This window comes from Aythya ferina, assembly GCF_964211825.1.
Source record: "Aythya ferina genome assembly, chromosome: 17".
Taxonomy (NCBI): Eukaryota; Metazoa; Chordata; class Aves; order Anseriformes; family Anatidae; genus Aythya; species Aythya ferina.
Genome location: NC_140316.1, coordinates 14919650 through 14940658, shown reverse-complemented (window position 1 = coordinate 14940658; position 21009 = coordinate 14919650). Strand labels below are relative to the sequence as shown.

General features: G+C 41.9%; 1 protein-coding gene across 1 annotated transcript in view; it reads right to left on the bottom strand.

The window, feature by feature from the left end:
* GRK3 (G protein-coupled receptor kinase 3) overlaps positions 1-21009 on the bottom strand; it is a 67066-nt gene that overhangs the window by 18195 nt on the left and 27862 nt on the right. The window contains exons 3-11 of the mRNA XM_084539327.1: positions 18634-18707; positions 15479-15580; positions 14227-14301; positions 12553-12614; positions 11399-11450; positions 10725-10816; positions 7858-7957; positions 1772-1850; positions 507-637 (exon numbers count right to left, since the gene is read on the bottom strand). Of these exons, the coding sequence (XP_084395453.1) occupies positions 507-637; positions 1772-1850; positions 7858-7957; positions 10725-10816; positions 11399-11450; positions 12553-12614; positions 14227-14301; positions 15479-15580; positions 18634-18707 (767 nt within the window). The remainder of the gene's footprint in view (positions 1-506; positions 638-1771; positions 1851-7857; positions 7958-10724; positions 10817-11398; positions 11451-12552; positions 12615-14226; positions 14302-15478; positions 15581-18633; positions 18708-21009) is intronic.

The following is a 21009-nucleotide window of genomic DNA, read 5'->3' as shown; positions in this document are numbered from 1 at the left end:
ACAGAAAGGTCTGTGTGCAGCTCTCACATCCTTTATTGGCAATCCACATTCTGCTCTTTCTGTGCAAACTTTTTCCAGGCTTTCCTTGCCAACTGTCCCACGTGCACCTGTCCCAGAAGTCTTCAACTACCCATTTGCCAGTAAAATGCTCCCCAGCCACTGTCCCCCTAATCTTCTCCCATCACACACACTCCTTTTTCTGGGGTTTTACAAATTGATATGCCTCTAAATTAATAGCATCATTAAGATGGTAAGTGAGATCAATAACAGGGCATGGCATTTATTTTGGCATGAAGAAGCATCTCCCAGGCCAGTTACACCAAATGAGAGCATGGATTAAAACTTTGTTGAGGAATTATTAGAAAATTTAGCTAAAGGTATGCAAATAATTAATATTCTTCCCAAGAACAGATTTCAGGTAAGATACTTCACTTCTCAGCAGTCTGGGCTGTTTGCTGCTATCCAGCTACAACCTGTGTGGATGCAGTCCCTGTGTTAACCATTACCTTTAGGTCTCTGTATACAACAAAGCGATTGTGCATATGTTCTAAACCCAGGATGATTTCAGTAGCATAAAACCTCATTTCTTTTTCAGAAAATACTCCGTGCTGGGAGAGGTGGTAGTGCAAATCTCCTCCTAAAATTAGGAAGAATTGAGATGCAATTAGAAGAACTATAAAACCTTGTTTCACTAGCAGACAGCATGATATGGAGGGAGCAGCTCAGCATTTGTAGGTTCTAATACCCCATGGAACAAAGAGACCAGACCTACATGTGGTGACAAAATACCCAAGAAATTTAGTAAATAAACTGGATTAATCTGAAGCTCCATTTTAGAAGTGCATTTGCTTCATCCATATTTGCTGTCAGTGACTAATCTAGCAACTGAGTCTTAAGGCAAGGGATTTCCACTGCAAGTAAAATGCAGTCACATATACAGGTTTCTGGAGAACTGAATAAATTAGCATAAACAAACATTCATGCTGGGATGTTTTCACACTTTCCTCATCAAAGAACAGGCACAACGCAACGTCACTCTGTGAGCTAATCCACACCATCAACACATCAAACAGACAATATTCCTAGAAAACTGTTTCCAATCAAGCTACTGATTTAAAACAATCAACTGGAATTTGACCCACTCTTTTGATTTTAGTGAGAATCTTCACTGCAGAACACCAAAGCCAGTCTATTACTTGCAGGATCGGAGCTCTATTTCTTAGTTAAATTTCCATCCTTGCAACACGGTAGGTGTGGAGGTGCTCCATCTTCAGGTGTTCACCACAGGCCCACAGCCACAGTTCGAGCGCAAGTCCCACAGCAACTCCTCTCTCTCTCTCAACACTGCCAATTACTCTCCCTGGGTCTTCTCATAACAGTTATGCTAAAGCTTTTAGATATCTTTTTCCTTTGAGATGAATGCTTCTCCCATCTATCTTCTTTGCAGAGCTCCTTACAACAGTCCTTTTATTTTTATTCCGAAAGTGGCGTCCCTGATCTCCTCATACATTTCTACACATGACCGTCATTTCCTCAAGCTTCCAACCTTCTAGTTTCTCTGATATCTTCATTTAAATCTGTTAATGCCATAAAGTAACAGATTTTTCAGTCTACTCTATACATGCCCTGGTTTAGATCAATTTATGCCTCCAGCTCGCAGGCTGATGCTGTGCACCTCGGTTTATTTTCCCCTCATTCTCCTCACGACCTCAGCGAGCCCTCCTGCCAATATTTCTGTAATGCTGTCATCACCTTCATTAGCCTTGCTTACCGTTCATCAGGTCCAGAATGAAACAGAGTTTGTCAGGGGTGTGGAAGGCATAGGTCATACACACTATAAAAGGACAGTCCTAGAAGAAAAGGAGCAAAGAGTTTTTATCAGATAATAAGCAAATTACTACTTACAGAAGCTAAAAGTAAACGTGATATTTTAGCTATGGTTTTTGCATATATTCATAATAATAGAGCCATTTGTTTACTAATCTGGGTACTGTGATGTTTCACTTACAGTTCAGAGATCTTAAGATTTTGCTATCTCATTTCAATAAGAAAGTAAAAAGGCTATGAGGAGGCAAAGACTTACAAACTGCAGGTAGCATCATCATCTTCCGAAGATTTCCAACTACAGAAGCTAGGGGTATTCTGGAAGCATTTACCACAGTTTGTGCTAGACACTCATGAAATATACATTAAAGCTAGCAAGCTTCAGACCATGAAGTGTAAAGGACACGAACTATTTCCCGTGATGGCATGGAGAACGCTCAACCATTGGAATGCTGATGGAGAATCTGAGTCGCATCACGCACAAAATCCCCAAGGAAAGAGAACTTTGTCCTTGCCTATACATGAAACGCAGCGATGCTGGTAACACCCTGTCCACTCTGCTGAACCTCCCTGAGAGCTGCACAGACGTGACCGTCAGCCTCCTGCCTCCCTCTGCTGCCCTTCAGCTCTCCAGCAGAGTTTGCAGCAGATGATTAAAAGGAACGTAAACACACGAGGAAGGAAATCACAGCTCTGCTTCGTATATAACGCGAGGGAAGCAAGAACAGCAAGGCTTGCACTGTGCACAGAAAGAAAGCGAGTAAAGGGGGGTGCAGATTTAAGAACATCCCTGAAGATCAGCCAGGCACAGGGAGGGATGGCATGGATTACAGTTCCACTTCTTGATGCTTTTTAGTCCAAGTTCACACAGATGTTTAACACAAGCAGCCTTAAAAAAATATAGCTGGATAAACATCTCTACTGCAAATCATCTGCTCAGCAAGCTGTGCAGCTATAATGAAGGCACACTGCAAGAAACCACTGCAGGAAGCTGGCAGACCCTCCTCTCTTCATTAGGTCCATATTTGATTCAAGTGGCTAATTAATAGTGATGGCTATTACCTTGTTGATCCCTTCTCTGAAGCCCTAAGAAACCAGGGCTGGTCCAATATTCTACAACAAAAACTTCAAGGAAGCTGTGCTGTCCAGGCAAACTGTACCATAAAACTGATATTTGAAGGTCTGACCCCAAACCACAGAAGTTGACAGGAAGACGAGCTTAACTGCTGACGAGCCAGAATGCCACGCAGGAAGCACGAATTTGACCTAACATAACTTAGACAATGTGTTAATTATTGCAGTATTGATAGTGAAAGCTCTGGGAGTCTCGAACAGGAACTCGCTTCCTTCCAGCTGAGCAGCAGCACAGCGCAGTGGCCTTGGGCTGCTGATAACAGAGCCGGGCAGCAGGATCCTCACCAGCCCCAGGACGGTTCACCTCGGTTCATCCTTTCGCAAGATAACATCCAGTATACTTAAATAGAAAGCTTTACACGCTTGTCTTTAATCCCCAGGATTCCCAGATCTTGTGGGCTGACCCCGCGGTTACGTTCAAACCAAACTTCGTATCGCTGTGATTTATTGTTGGCTGTGCAAATCCTCATCCCAAGTACAACGCTGCTGAGCATGAGTGTGCATTTAAGAAGCCCTCCAGAAAAGTGTATGTAAAATGCCCGAACTGCTAAATGGTCCTAGAAACAAGCAGACTACAGGCAAGACAACATGGCATCTAATAAAAGATATTACTTCTCGTTGTAAACGTTGTATTGCTCATATCTGTGGACTAGCAGTGTTATGACTTAAGTTTGGAGCAAAAGCTTTAGCAGAATTATTGTTAGCTTTCTGAATTAACCGGATAATTCAGACACATCCCCAAGCAGGCCTCCTAAAACCCTCAGAGCAATCGAATCATCCAAAAGGATTTAGTATTATAATCTCAACAACATAAAACAAAAATAAATAAATATATAACTAAAAGAATGTTCCCGTCCCTGAAGACAATATGCCTAGATTTTTATGGAATCCATTTTTTTAAAAAAAGATATCTGCAAGCATAAATGCGAAGCATAACTCATTTTTTCTGTAAGCTTTCCTAATTTAATCACTACTCTCCCACTGTTTAACAGAGAAAAAATTGCGGTAGTGCCATATTTTTCTGACAGAAAAGCCACTGCAAAAGAGTATATCCCAGCAGAAAAAATAAAAAACCTGTATTTTTAAAAAATGAAACCTAATGCAGTAAAGGATATTTCCCAATAAAATGATATTTCAAAGCAGCACTCAAGCTTCCGTTGTGAAAAAATGTAAATGACAGTATGACAACGTTGTGTGGATTAAAAATAGCGTGGAAACGGTTCTTTACATCTAAACAATTCTGGATTAAAGTCCAAAAACCACAAATGAGAAATTTCTGGTAATAAATCACAGGGAAGGGGAAAAAAAATAAATTAAGAGTGTGTATCTTAGACTGTAGGTATGTAATCTCTGACAGACCTTAGCGTACTACTTCAGTAGGTCCCCTTTGGTTCTGACTCCGCAGCCCGGTCAGCAGCAGCGGCTCCGTGCCGTGCCGGCTGCTCTCTCTCAGAGATGTGCAGTCGGTGCCTCTGGTGTGGGGAGAAGACCTGCCTCTCTGACAGGCGGCCCTTCAAGTGGCTAACAGGATTTTGGGGTAGATTCCACACGTTGAGCATAATTCAGAGTCCTATAAATCTCAGTACATACAGAAACAAGGTACCTCCCCTCACAGGGGGAAAAAAAGACTCTCAATCTCAGCTGTTCTATTACTCAGCCTGTCCACTTTTGCCGTAAGTACCTTATCTTTACCATCCCTTTAACACCATCTTGAATCCAGCCTTCTTTTTGTCAAATGATCCCCAACAGAGCTGAAAAAGCTTCACTGCCCCACAGCAGCGCAGCCCTGCGAGGCTGCTGGTGGTGCCCTGGGCTGCCCACACGAAAACCTTGTGCCCTCTTGGTCAAGGATTTCCTGAACAACCCCCTGCTTCCACAAACAGCTCCTCTGGCAGGTGGTTTCCTACAGCAGCAGTGGTCTCAACAACTTCAATGTTCCTGTTTTTGAATGTTACGTAAATACTGGGTATTTCAGAAAATATTTTTTCCTTAAAACAGGAAGTAAAATATTTTCCTTATTATGCTGTCTTCTAAGAATTTCAACGTGCTTTTCGCACCTCCAGACTGAAAGTCAATACGGGAGAGGAAGACAGGGCCAGTGTCTTGCAGAATAGGAACGAGAAGCCTGGGCAGTTCATCCGCATTACACCACGGGTCGGTGACAAAGGAAATACACCCACGGAGAATCCAAGCAAGGCAGAGCCCCCGTTTTGTGCTGCTAGACAGCTCCTGTGCCCCACAGAGGCGTCCGTCATGATTCTGGCCGCACAGTTTGAACCATCTCTGTGAGCAGCCACTGTCACAACACGGCCACGATGGACTCGGCTTTGGGAGCTCCCTGTTCAAGAAGTAGTTGTGAATGCCAAAATCTTAGGTGGGTTAACAAAAATGATTACACAGACGTATGTGTCATCTGCACAGCTGCTATTATGTATTTTGCAAAGACATCTGGATTCCCAGTTACGTGACTAATTGTGCTAAAATGAACTTCCCCGTTCCCCGGCTGCTCTGGGCAGCTCTAGCTCCTGCTGCTGGGGAAGGCAGGCGCCACGCGAACCCGACGGCCTGTGCCTGGGAGCAGAATGAATCATCTTCTTCCACCGTTTTCATAGCTGTTTAATTCTGCAAATCCAAAACGCTACGGCATTTCTTGCAAGGGCAGGTGTATCTAATCTGAATTGATGGCATTCTGTATAAAATCTCTTTGCAAGCTCTCTTTCTGAGAATGTAAAAGAAGTCACTAACGAGCTGATGATGCTTACCCGAACAACAAGCTGCTCCTTTTGCTTTTCTGTTGCTAAATGCCTTGCAAACGAGCTCCACCATTATCAGCTTTGCAAACCTTCTTTGTGAATCGTTAGAGATGGAAATTTATATTCGGTACTAGAGCAGAGTCACAAACTGAAGTAAGATGATTATTATTAATTTGCCTGGATTTCTTTTCTCCACCACAGAATTCCTTCCACCCCACTGGCTCTCAGGGCTGCCAACACCTCTGTACAAGCTGCAATTTATCCTCGGTGACAAAAGTTAACTGGACTAAAAAGTCAGACTGATAAACCCAGCACAGCTCTTACGAGATTGTTCCAATGCTTAATTGCAGAGATAAAAGAACAAAGAAACACTCTCCAGTCCTTCTTCTGTCTCCATTCCCAAACAAAACCTAAATGCCATTCTATGTGGAAGGAAATGCCGTTTAATGTCAGCGCATGCCTGGCCTTCTCCAGAGCAAGGCCAAGGCAGGGGAGGAGGTTCTGATGTGGGGCACGCAATGAACCACCTCGTCCTTCCTTCAGAGCTCTGCAGTCAGGACAAAGCTAACCTCACCATGACACCTTGATGTGTACCTTCCCTAATTTCTGTTTTAGGATGTGCTGTACCAGAGTGTTTCTAACAGTAGAGGAAAATTATCTGACAGGTGGCAAGAAAAGTTCAGAAGCTAACCTTCCAGGGACAAGAATGCCATGAGCTCTGTCAGTCTGCACCACAAAGGACCTCAGGTGGGTACCGCAGGCTGAGAAGCACCAAGTGGTGTCAGATGCGCAGTGCTTTTACTTGACAATAAAAAGGCACTGTTTAGTGACTAGAATTCCATATTGATACGCAAACCCAGAAAAACAAGTCTCCATTTTTCAATGCCGGGTCTGTAGAAGACCAGGGCCACCAGGCCAGCGCTCCCTCTGCAGCCACAGGCCCAGGCTCCTGCTGGGGAAGGCACCCATAGGCCCCACGGGGCCGACGGGTTCCCTCAGCTTCACAGGACCCCAAGGATGCCGAGCATGCACAAAGGTGGACGTAAAGGACAACATCAAACTAAGCACACCACAAGTGAGATTTCTAAAAGAAGGAATCAACATTTACTAATCCTTTGGATAATGCAGAACCCAAATCAGGATTTATATAATCTCCACAAGATACAGATCGTGTCGCTGTGAGTAAAGCAGAATGTTTTCTCTCTGCTGTCTCGCAAAGCAAAGCAGTAATCCTCCTGCACTGCAGACACTATGCCGACTGCACACTTGTTGTCCAGCAAGTCTAGAACAAAATCACATGCAATTCCTTCTTGTGCCTCAACTGGGCTGGGAAGGGGATGTGTTTGCATTTAGCTGCAAACGCGGAATTCGTACACCACGATAGTTATAAGGAAAATTAACCTTTTTACCAACTTCACACGTAACCATGGTGATACGAGTTGGTTGCAAATTTTGTTTAATGAGACCAGTGTACTCAGAAGGCTCTGGCACTTCAAAGCCCGCTCCAAAGCTGTCTGAGCACTCTGCTGAACTCCTCTTCTGCGGGCAGCGAGGCGCAGTCTGCTGAAGCTACAGCCAGTGGGGTTGCTTTTTATGCACGCTAGTAACACTTCAAATTTTAAATAGACTTGTATGCTAGATGGGCAGACTTACTTTTTACATCTTGATAGCTACTTGGCTGAAGTAGATAAAAACAGAATGGGCAAACTGGGTAAGATAACATCAGAGACACAGGAAAAGGAGGAAGAACTTTAACTGAAGCTTTTTAGTGAAATAGCATCTCATGTTCTCCAAAAGCGTTATCTAACTATAGCAGAAAAGGAAATTTTATTTACAGACAGAATAATGTTTTGGAAAAGTTCCAAATATAAAGACTTGCAAAAGGAATGTTAATAGATTCAGAAAACTAAGTGATGGAGAAATGGGAACCTCCTCAAGCCTTCTTCACCTGAGATGCTCATTTCTGCGAGCACCCAACAGAAGCTTGCTCTTTCATCCTTACTTCAGACACACTGCTACAATCATTGGGAAGGTTTCCAGGGGGAGGTTAACTTTTGCATGTCACAAAGCTGAATTGATCAAATATGTTTCATATATAACAGTTTTAATATCATATGCAAAAAAAATAAGAATAATGAGTACTTACTCCTGTACTGACAAGAGACAGCATAATTCTTTCATTTAAGGCTAATGTTTCTCCTTGCTTCATCTTGATTCTCTTCTTATCTAAACATTTCATTGCATACCTGAAAATATTAACCATTCAGAAAAAGCACCACAAAATAAATTCCTCCTATACTCAGTATTATTCACTAGAAATTATGCAATGCTTATTTTAAGTATCCTGCAAGCAGGCTCTTTAAACACTTCAACATTGTACTAAAAACACATCATTACATGGCTAAACAAAAAAAGCTCCAAAATCTCACAGAATTAAAACATTTTCAACAGAAGCCTCCTTGCAGACAAATGTGCTCTGACAAATAGTTCTGTGTCCAAACAACCACAGTGATAAAGGAATTACATATGAAATACCCATTTTTCAATACCTACAAGCAAGGATTTGCAGCAGGAATTAAGTAACAGAGACCCTATCACGGTTCTATTTAATTCTTACAATTTAAACTCTACCAGGAAAGTAGTATCTTGAGTACACACAGAGTTTTTTTAATAGGTTTATGTTTTTTAAGTTTGTTTTCTACTCCCAAGAATGTTAGATATAAGAAAGCAAGCTTTTTAATCTTCTACAATCTATAACAAAAAAAAAATACAATTTTGCTAAAAAACGAATGTTACCCTAACAACTGTCAAACAAGTAGGATGCAATACAGTCTGTGGGTATTTTTTCAAAACGTCAGGTGAACCTACTATCAGCCAACAGCACAGGACAGGTATGTTCCTCCACAGAAGAGTTCTAGACAGGGACAGCCAGGATTTTTAGGGCAGGGCCATTCATTTTAAAATAAGCTCAGGAGAATACCACATTGCAGCACTGCATCAGTGCTACCGACTGCCTACGCTGCGACAGCTCTGCTCAGAACCAGGGCCTCGTATCACCTTCGCTCTGCACTTCGCCACCAGCACTCCCAAAAAAGCCACATCAGTACTTGCCATGCATGTGTTGTGAGTGGGGAAGAGTGAGAGTACTGGAATCTGGAGTTTCTAAAACAGGGAATTTATTCACAGCACGTGCTCTTGCTGAGAAGTCAGTAGACGAGGACTATAAATAACATTTCACACGCTACCCTTTACTTAGCTTTGACGTCACTGCTCCAAGTGAATGACTGGGGCCGTTTCAGGCTGATTGAAATCAAGTATCTCATTCTTTATCAAGTTACACGCTCACAAAGCGCTGCTGTCCCTCTCCCTCTGGACTGCTTTCTGAATTGTATCTCTGGCCCCTATCTACATGTCCTTGAAGGAGGTGATGTGAAAGAAGCCTCAGGTGTATCTTTGTGGGTTAGTGAAACACCGATGGCATTTACCTTGGAGGGGTGGCTTCCCAAGCTCCTTGCAGGCAGTAAGTGCAGCAGAGGCAGCCATCTAGAGTGGACGGGATCTGGATTAGGGATGGGTAAACAGGTTTGGATTAAGAAAGAACTAAACCAAACCTCTACCCAGAAACCTAATCTAAGGTTTCACTTCAGATTTGAAAAAGGTCGGCTTTCCCACATTTCACTTTCCTTTACTCTATTTATACCTAAGAAAAACTGTCCTTTGCTTCCCCTGCTAGTCCCAAGGTTTATCCACCTCCTGCCATACCAAACTTGGCATGAAAATGGCTGGGAACCTGAGAACTACCTCTTCAGGGTGGATGCCTACTCAGTGTGGCTCAAGCTGAATAAGATGTTTATTTTTGTACATAGACAAATTAATGAATTATACATGGACCAAAATAAAAAGTACCAAAGCAAGAATAGAGACAGTATTGTTAGTACTAGTATTAAGATAAATACTTGAGAGATCACTGCAAAAATATGATAGCAACATTAAGATGTTCTCCACTGGTTAATAGCTCAAAACTGTATTATTACCAAGGATGCTAAGCACACACAATTGCCAGTGAAGCCAGCTGTAACTGCAGAGATTTGGTGCTTCAAACATACCATGCTTACATAGAATAGTAAAGGTGTAAGGATGGTCCCTGGACTAAAATTGTTAGGAGAAGAGCAAGATGAAAGAAAAAAAAAACAAAAACAAAAACAAACAAACATCAAGAACAATTTGTTAAATCAATGCCCAGATGTTCAGAATAGGACAATAATGTCTAGAAATTGAAATCTGTTGATAAGGAAAAGTGTGTGAATGGTAAGACCAGAAAAAGAAAAAAATTAAACACAGAGTTGATCTTGGAGTTCCCACCAAGATCTCTATTAAACAAAATCCAACACTGGAACTATGTTCTTCCAAATGTAATCAAGCATCACTGCTATTGCCAGTGAAACAAGTGCTCATCAGGGCATAAACTTATGCACTTACTGAAGTACCATATTCAGTCTCTGCCCAGACAAGACCCTACAGACTGACCAACACAGAGGTCATATTCCTATGTCATCCCCTAACACTATGTTAGCACCAACGAGGTGATGGGATTTGCTACAAGAACAGCAGCCTTCAGCAGAAGGGAGATAACACCTCACAGTCACCACGGTTTCCACAAAAATATCATTCAGCACCGTTAGGCTCTGGTCCAGGAAATCATTTAAGCACATACTTAATTTTAAACACATGTGCAGTCTCCATTAATTTTGACAAGACCATTTAAATGAAGGACATGCTTAAGAACTCCACCAGACTGAAGCCCTGCTGCATGACACATAACGGGATCAAATATCAAACAAAGCTTAAAGATGATCCAGAAATCTGAACCTCTTGGGATAAAACTTAATTAGGAGGAAACATACAGTAATTTGACACTGCTTTGCAGTGATTTTGTAAGCAATGACTGGAAGGATTTCCTTACATAGTTCAGAGTTTACAGCTATCTTTAAAATAAAATGTGTATGTACTCACATTTTTCCAGTGTCTGCTTTTCTGCAACCATACACTTCACCAAATCCCCCTCTTCCAATTATTCTATGTACACTAAAATCATTCATGGTCAGCTGTAAGCAAAAAAAGAAATAAACAGACCAGTTTTTCAGTAAGAGGCTTAACTACAGACATTTATATTACATTTATTGTTTAGGGAAAAGAAGCTCTATTGTTTTTATTTCAACATACTTGCAAGCAATACTGTGTGGAGTACAACAAACAGCAAGGCAAACAAGACTGCTCTTGCTTAAGACTGACAATCTTATAATGAAGCCTGCAGAAGAGGAGGGCTATTCTTATGCAGTTGTACAAGAGCAGTGCATAGGGACAAAAGCAGAGGCTGAGGTAAGGCAAGCTGGGGACAATGCTGGAGCTGTGGGAAACAGGAGACAGGTGGCGTGCTGCTGTGAAGAAGCAATTCAAGCAGTTCAGCTTCTTCCAGCTATTATAAAAATCATACAGCTATTAACCAAGAGAGGCAGAAGGGTTGTCCAGAAAGGAACTGTGAGGACTGCACAACTAAGAATAGAACAGCGGATCAGTAACATTCACTGTACTTCTTGATAAGGCCTTTTAAGCAGCAGTATTCAAAACTGATCATTTTCTTTCTTATATCTGCCTTTGACAAGATAAATATATGTGTAAGTACTTACATGAATATTTAGCTCCACATTTTTCCATTGACAGAATCTAGTAAACTTGTCACTGTAGAAAAAAAAAGGTTTAAAAGTTAGAAAAAGTCAGTACTCTGATATTGAAAATAAAATTTGCAATTACATATGTTGTTATCTTTACCAAATGACAGCCTTCCTTTTTAAGGACTGCAATCTTACCCCACCAAAAAAAGGCAGCACAGATTTAATACTTCACATCCTTATAAGAGAAAGCTATCAGATAAGATCATTGCTGTAAGTGCTCAGTATGTTCTTAATCTCTCCATCAGCATGTTTATTTGTTTTTTAAAAATTAAAAACTAACTTTGGAACTTACAATCAAATTACATAAAGAGACACGTAATTATAGGAATTGGACATAACAAACATTTACATTATATAAAGACAAAGATAATTATAAGAAAACAGAGGCAGGTCTGTTTATGTTAATGAACCTTCGCATACTTTGAGAAATGTTTTAAACCCATATTTATCTTAAAATGGGGGGAAAAAATCCCACAAGGTGTCACCAAAATAGTTTCCTGTTTCTACATAAATAATTAAGTCTTTATTTTGAAAGTAATAAATAATAGTTCCATGGAGACATTTTTACAGTTACTTCCATCTGACTGCAGACGACCACCACATCATTTTACACTGTGTATTTGGCTGCAGTTGGATGAGAGCTGCACTACAGACCCTGCACACACACTCAGCTCCACCAGCATTAGAGGGCTGACCAAGGTCTATGCCTCTTTTCCTTACTAGACTTTTCCTGCTGAATTGCAAGGTGCTCCAGCACCAAACAGAAACACTGGGTCTTTCGGTCACACGCAGGAGATGGCTACCCCTGAGATCGTCCCATAACAACACAGTTCTGTGCTTTTAAATCCTTAAGTTCAAACTGCAATCCATTATTACTGCTACACGGAGCAACAGAATTATCTACAAATAAAATTTTGCCTCTGATACATCCTGACATTAATCTTGATATACAACAAAGCCAGTCATTTGCAAAGCCTACTGATAATACACTAAGCAACCATTACATGAAGGTTACTAAACATTTTTAGCTTTATTTTACAGCAATACTTAAGGGACCTGACTGCCTGCTACAGTAGGTAGAAAGTTCACATAATAGGTCACGTTCATACCTTTCCATGAATTTTTGAAATATTTTTCCTCGGAGGCTATCACAAATTTCTTCTATATATGGCTAAAAAAGGATTAAGAAACACATTTAATATTAAGTAGACGATAAGCTGATTATGCAACCCTACCCAACACACACAATTCATATGCCAAGTTTTGGGAACCTCTGAAGTTCACAAGCCAATGTCTAGCTTGGAAATCTGCAGTGACTTTAACTCTATGTGCTATTAAGATTTCTTCCACGCTGTACATCAGCACTGTGTAACTACAGCATTTACTGTGTTTGCCTTGAATAAGGCTAAGTGAAGCATTTAGCCTTCATTTAGCTTTCTGAGCCTAAGCAGGTGCTCTGAAGTCAAACACAAAATATTTTCATGAGCCAGAAAACCTTAAACATCTCCCTTGTGGGGAGCTGTGTGAACCCTTTGTACAGCACCTATCTACTGACAACAGTGTCACAAAGCAATCCTGGTACAATTCTTTCAGGTATTTGAGCAGAACACCTGGTCGCTCCTGTGCAGCCTGTGCTTCCCAGAGCTGCTGCCACCCTTCATCTTTCTGGTGCTTCTCTCCTCTCAGACCTCAGAACAAAGTCAGCACCTTCTGTTCACAAGTGACTTTTTCTAAGGAGAAATACTTTCTCTTGATGCGTGATGGCACGCAGTGATCTCAAATCCCAACCCAATTAGCAGTGAGAGATAACTCAACCAATGTAGTCGTCAATTTGTCAGTTCACCTAATTGCAACATTAAAAACAGTTCACTGAGCAGTAGGAAAAATCAGGCAGGGGCAATCTGCACATTTTTGCAATATATAAGAATATTTAGGATCTACATCAAGGAAATTGAAGCTTATATGCATCCCATGATTGATGAGGTTCATTATCTGCACAAACAAACTGGTTTAAGGCAACTAACTATAAAAGTTAGCAGAAATCTGAACTTCCTGTTTTGTACCAATCTGTATTAGAGCTACAACAATGAAAAAGTGCGCTTTTCATTTATTTCCTAAAGTAAATAAAATCATAAAACATGAATAATTTTGCAAATAAGCCAGGATAGCACTTCTTATATTCAAATAGAGGATATGCAAATCTTATACTCTCTTAACAATTCAAAATTTTAGAAAGATTTTTTTTTTAAAGCACCAAAAATTTAATGGTACAGAAACTCCTGTTTAAAAAGGTAACTTTTGATTGGATTTTGTATTGTGGAAAGACAAAAATGAGCAAGTTAGTAGGAATGCTTAATTCCTCACCTTAATCAACTATAAATAAATACATCTTTAAATCAAAGAAAAAGGAAAAACGTTTTCAAAGATTTTACATTACCGTAACATTAAGGCAGAATCTCCACTAAACAGCTTGGTTTATGCTAACAAGAGGTGTATCTTCCTGATGTAAAGTGATTTACTCTAAACCATTTAATGGCTTAAAATTACAGAATTTTGAAAACTATTCTGTTCATACACCAAGGCATAGTAAGCTTTCGTAACTGTGCTTACAAATGTTTTAGACACAAAGAAGAGTAATTTATAATTTATATTCAACGTACCAGTATCACTATTACAGAGAATATTTACCAGCACCATTTTATTCTGTCTCCTGAAGTATTATGCACAAAGTCACTTACTGTCAAATAAGTGAAGAAAACTTCAACAGACTGTCTTAACCTCACCTGAAAAAGGCTGGCTGGCACTTGTTTCTTGGCTAAATGTGTTTGTACGTGATCTACAGCTTGTTTTGAGAAAGGCTTTTGGAAAAAGAAAAACAAAGATTATCAACACAGTTGGAAATGTTTCATTTATGGTTTACAGCACTGTTCTTTTAACCATATGAAAAGATAAATATACATAATTTAGAATGAGTGCAATATAGCTCCTCTGAAGTATATTATTGTAACATTTGTAAAATGACGCAGGAAAACAATTAGTCTAAAGCTGGAAAGCAGGAGTGGGGAAGATGAGAAGAAGGGAGATAACGCTAGATGATGCTATTTTGACAAATTCATTAAAAAAGAAAAAAAAACATATACAGGGACAGTTCTAGATAAAAGAGACGAGGTGGACTTTTCACTACTACAGAGACAAAAATGCATGCTTGACAACAGAACTGCTTAAACCCTTCATCCAAAGAAACCATGCAACTAGAGTAAAACACACTGCAAGTTTGTCTTTTAGACAAGAGCAAGTCGAAGTGTTAAATACAGCTCAGTGGGCCAAAGCTTCAGCTGGAGGAAATGCGTGCTTTCATTGACTCTGTCAAAGCTGGATCTGTCACAACACAGCCCCATGTCTTTAACTTGCCATATTGCAGCTAAAAAGTGCATTGTCTCTAGTTCAGCATGAAAGACTGCTTATCAAACAAATTCAAAGAGAAAAAGCTCGTGTGATCGGTTTCAGACACAATATAAAACTTTGCTCTGAGCTTCCAGGGTTATTGGAGATTAACATCTCCACTGCTCAGTAGAGCCTCGCCGCTCACATTTCTTTGAGCTTTGGGGGGCACAGGGATGTTGTGGGTTGGGAGGGACAGGTTAATGCACACTAAGTGTGCATAGACACACACCTATACCCACGAACCGTCTGCACTCATTTTACCATATTTTACAATAGAGATTTAGTTTAAAGAAATACAGATCTGCAACTATTTCCTTTGCGTACCACCAAATTTAACCAACCTTGGTGGCACACACCACCACTTTACACTTCATTGCTGAAAAAAACAACAAAAACCCACGCTGAATTCAGCCAAGCCCAGATCCATGGGTTTCAAACCGAAATCCACAGCATTACCAGCACTTGCAGAAACAATTCATTCTGCAGCAGTTTTAGTTGTTTTCTGAATGAACTAGCAGTTATTTTGTACTTTCACTGCTGTCAAGCTCCTCCAGCAAGGCAAACAGCAGTGTGAAATTTGGGGATACGCACATGTGAACAGGACAGGAGCTCTTTCATGATGTAAGTGTCGTAAATCTGCCGACTTCTGGTCAAACGCTCATCCTCAGAATCCAGTTTCTCATATTCTTTTATCTGCAATACCAGAGAGAAGGAGCCGTCAGATGAGTACATTTTTAATACTTTTCACTCATTTGGTAAAAACAGGAGTTTGCTTTGGCTGAAGTTTTATTTCACTTCATTGTCTTCTTAGGTGAGACTCATAGGAAAAAGCCACATGCAATACCATAGCTACGAGTGACGTTACATTTCCTTTCTAATTCTTTCTTTTATACAAGGAAACTAATTTGCCTAAAACTCCTACGAAGCTCTGTGTTCTCCACCTGAGAAGGGCCACCCTGAAGCAGTGACTTCCCCCTGCTTTGAGTTTTCCCTGCACACCCCATGCAGCTGGGCTGAGCAGGCGGCACACACCAAGCAATCAGGCGCAGCAGCAGCACTGCAGGTCTTCTTCCAGCTGCTCAGCCCATGGATGGAGGGCACTGGCCTTGCCCCTGTAACACTCGAGAGCATTGACTCCTCGAATTACTTCTCTGGATGCTCTGAATATCCACCACACAGCAGCATGAGCCCTTCCCAGCTGCGCCCTGCTCCAGGTGCCCATGGCACGCCGGGTGCCGATGTCCGAGAGCAGACCCAGCGTGCTTCAGAGCCTCCTGCAGCTCAGCCACGGGCTGCACCTGAGCCCTGCGTGCAGGGAGCAAGATGACTTCAGAAGATACACCAGGATTCTGCAGGTGTGAGCAGTGCTCAGTGTGCCCATGGGAAGCAGCAGCAGTCCCACAGGGCCAGCTCGCACAGTAAGGCGGCTGGGGCACCGCCACGCTCCCCGGTGCCAGGGTTTCCTAGGGTCAGTAAGGATTTAAAAAATGTGTTCTGCCTCCGTTCCACAATAAACTTTTGTTGTTGCTGTTCTACCATTCAGAAGCTGCTCCACTTACAGGATGAGCTGTACTTTATAGCTCTTGAACAGGTCTCCATGTGACAAACTCACAGCGATCTATCTTTGAAGGTGGAACACCGTAATTAAGCCCGTATTTTTCCAGCTGTAGGCCTCTTGTTTGCTGACAACGATAAGGCAACAGTTCTACCACAATTCACCATCTGTGACTACTTCCCCCTTGGGATCATTTTATAATTAAAATGATTCAAAACATCTTTGCCAAAGAAATGTTTTTTTAATTAATGCAATGCCTCAAAATAATTAAAAGTACCGGAGAAACCCTGATGCATTTCACGTGAACGCAACCTGCTGCCCTCCAGACTTCAGCTTTAAGCCGACAGCACCTAAAGGCTCCTACCAGCACCTACCAGCACCCTGCAGCCCCGCTGACACCATCAGGTTTTCCAAGAACAAGCTGCCTCTGCTCGCTGCAGCTCCCTCGGCACCGCTCAACCCAGAGGTACCGTACAATGCCATCAGGGATTTCAGTGCCTCCCCAGCGAACTTCAGCTCACCTTCAAGAAGCATCTGACAAACTATCTTCTGAAATCAGAACATGTTGGTTTTCAAGCACCTTGAAGCTCTTTTTTTTTTCCTTTTTTTTTTTTTGAAACCGATCTGGATGAATCACTCATCCACTTAAATGCCTGATCGTGACTTAAGCTGCAGTGATGTGAAATCCCTGGAGTACGGAGCCCTTCTACATCAAGTGATTTTTAATGTAGCAATGTACTCAAATTATTTTACATGTAATAAATGCAGTAAGTAAATCAAATATATAAAAAAAAAAAAAGAGAAAAGGTTCTGAATCCAGTATGTCACAGTAGAAAACACAATGAGCCTCTCTTTAAATATCTTTAATGGGATTTTTCTAAAAGTGCATGACAAAGCATTTAAAATCTTTTTAGGCAACACTTCGCTAATAACCTAAAAATACAATTTCAAATTGTTTCAGAGATAAAGAGGTAGCTAAAAATATCTTGCTAAACAATCTGTTACAACTTGCCTCTTTGATTACTTATGACAGTGACATCTTCAGCGTATAAAAAGATGGAAACGAAGAAAAAAAAATCCCCCTTTACTGAAAGCAAGTATCTAATTTGAGTGGGGGAACAGCGTATTGCTAAGGATTTATCTCCAAACTGATACCAGCTTACCCTATTTTGTGCTGTTAGCCCACTAGCAAGAGGTATTTTAAACTCATCAGCTTGATAGTAATCCAGACAAAAGGTTATCTCAGGCGGCACTTCTAATTAACACAGAGCAATACGGGCTGTATTTTAACAGCACGCGTGTGTGTTAACCAGGACCAGCACCTGTGATAGTGTTAGTGACAGCCCTGTACCACACGTGCCACACAGCCAGCGGGGATTGAATGGGCTGGGAGTACATCGCCAGCACCCTGCGTGCCCCTCAGGGTGCCCTCTCCCACCTGCAGAACTCCACAGGGCGTTTGTGCTGCGAGGAAGATGCCCAAGAAATGCCAGGAGTTGGCACCAGCCCCCTCAAGCAATGCCATGGGCAGCTGTAGTTTGGTTTCTTTTCTATATCCAGAGGAAAGCGTGAAGCACTTGAGAGTGCACTCCAGTTGCACTGCCTTCTCTACAAGCCCCAGCAGCCTCTCAAAATCAGCTCCAGACAACAGGGCATCATCCTCCGTCCGGAGAGATGCTGCAAAGAAAGAGGCGCACCGTGGCTGGGCACTGGGGAAGGCTTTGGCAGGTCCAGTCCGACTGCAACTATTCTGGTCTAAAAACTCAAGCAGTAGCTTTTAAAATGCCTTGCTAACTTGAGTTTAATACAAAGATAAAGTTTCAGAATATGCAAATAAAACCACTGCCAGAAGTTGAGCAATTTTTTTCCTGCAAATATTTCATTTTCTAAATCTTAACCATTTGCCCAATAGAAGGCAAAAAAATCACCTGCACCACTCTCATAACATAAGGTCGACAGATCAACTGGATGAAAGTTACATTACTACTTGTAAGCCTCTTGTACTTGCTTAGAATGATAGTTTTGCTCCTTTCCAAGTGTTACCATACAGGACATTGTCTCTTGCACATCGACCATCCCACCATGAAGCTGGACAGCCCAGGGCACCGTGCAGCCTCGTGTGCCCCTCCTGCCCTGTGAGCAGCCCCCCTGCCTCCCTCCCAGCCCCGCAGCTCAGCCAAAGGCAGCTTACCTCCTCATAAAACTTCAGCTGAGGGACAGCTTCATCGATTTCATTCATGCAATAGTCTTTAAAAAGCAAAAAGCCTGAAAAAAAAAAAAAAAAAAAAGATTTTTTTTTTTCCCCCCAGAGGAAAATGTAACATTACCATGAAAACCTGTAAAAAAGGATACAGAAAACCTCTGGTGACTTGATGGACTGCGTATACCTGTGTAAATATCCCTAATTGCCACAGCTCAGGGATATTAATTATCAAGCGAGTCTACAGCACTCCGAACAGAAAAGGATGGTAAAGCTCACTCGTCTCCCAGAGGTATATTAAGCACATTCCAATTTCCACCTGCTGAGGACTTTATGAGATGTTTACATAACGCACGGAAATATGCCATTCCTCTTCACCCGTCAGATCCTGGAGGTTTTTTCAGAGCAAAAGCAGGTATTACCCACGGTGGCTTTTTTGTTTGTTTGTTTTTAACTAGAATTGCCTACTTTAGTGATAAAAACCAGCCACTTCTCCGTTCTCGTTTTACAATTGCTGGTTAATATTACCGCTAATGGATTTTATAGCCCAGTAAGCTACATCAGAATCTTTATAGCTCCTTCGCAGGGACTTCACCGCACGACCTCCGCAGCCTGCTGATGAATACTTTCCATCAGGAGCATTTTAGGCTCTGTCCCCTGGAAGCACTGCCCTTCTGCTGCCCCTGCTCTGCTCCTTTCACTGCAGATGGGGGCTGCAGTCACCGCTGCCTGCATGGGGCATCTGCGAGCCCCCTGGAGCTGTAACTGCACGCTTTCAGCCCATTTCACAGGCAATACTTTTCCTTATTTAGCATTACTATTTGCTCTCTCAAGTCGCACCCAACTTTTGGGGTAAGGCCATGAAGCTGTCAGCCAGGGCACCAGGCAGCAGCAAGATGCGACCGGAGCCGGGCTGGGTGCTGCCGGCCACATCCTGCTGCCCCTTTCCCACTTACAGAGTTATACCCAACAGATTTTTTTATTTTTTTAATTAAACATCATTGCAATTTAAACTTACGGCAAAATGGTTCTACCAAAAAAGCAGCACATCATTGTGTGGTCAGCTACAAAATACTCCAGCCACCTACCAAGCCTCGTGTTTTCCACAGCGTACCATCTTTTAAAAAAATGCAGAGCCCACTTCAGCACTATGCAGCAGCTCTGCTGCAGCGCACAGGAGGGCACTTAAGGGCCAGCCACAAATTCTGTGCCCTTTTTTTCCACTCGCTGCCATCTGATGCTGTCAGAGACCCAAGTAAAACAAATAACAAACTGCTCAGGAGCATCAGTCACAGAGGACAAAGCAACACTGATCAGGCAAACAAAAGGTCTAATTTATGCATAATTAAAAGATTTATCGGCTTCTTGGTAGCCCCTCTAGCTATATCTGGATCCCAGGTTAAATTTCCTATTAGCAGAGCTTCTTTTCCTGGGGACCCCTTGGTTTAGTCATAATTAGATACCAAACAAGGGATTATGGCCATACAACTCCAATACTCATTAAGGTGATTAGGATGATATTTTGAAGATCATACAAACTGGGTTTTCTTCTCTAAATAAGGAAAGAAATCCAATTAAGGGATTCCCTTATAAGATTTTGCAAACTTTCTAATTATTCCCACCAAAAAGAATCATACTTGAAATATTTTATAAACAACTGGGTACTCCTAAAAACCCAAACCGAAGCAGTTTGCTATTCCTTGACAGCCATTTGCAGTGACAGTGCCTGTGTTGTTTGTTTGCTCTCAGCGCCTGTCTGGGTTGCAGCTTGGCTGGCAGAGCTCTCAGTGAAGCTGCCCAGTGCCCGCAGAGTCCCAGAGCATCCCCGCCGCCCGTCTGGAAACCAAGCACACCCCGACCCGCTCGTCGCCAGAGGATGACACATACTGCCCCGAAATGCACGCAAGTTGTTCTCGCTGGAGAGCACAAATTTTCTGGCATCCCATTGTCGGCACTGGAAACACGGCATAAACCCGATCTGGTGCAAATCCGAGACAGAAATTGTGTATTTCTGGATCACGCAACGGTGCCACTCATGGACCTAAACCTAACTCATTAACTCTTATTTTACACATGATCGAAACACAAGCAGCACAGAGCAAAATAGTGCTGAATAGACCGAACTTTTATTTGGACAATGAACCAAAGAAGATTACAGTCGGGTAATTAAGAGACCGAAGAGTGGCACAAACAGCAATGAATGCAGTGAAAGAAAAATCCCTGGCGTGTTCCCAGCTACTGGCTCCTTACCAAAAAAACCCACAAACAAAATAAACCCACAAAGACAACTGTGGGAGGGGTGTGAAAATATAGCAACACACATTTTCAACAATGCCATTCCAAACATTTTGGCCCTGTTCAATTGGA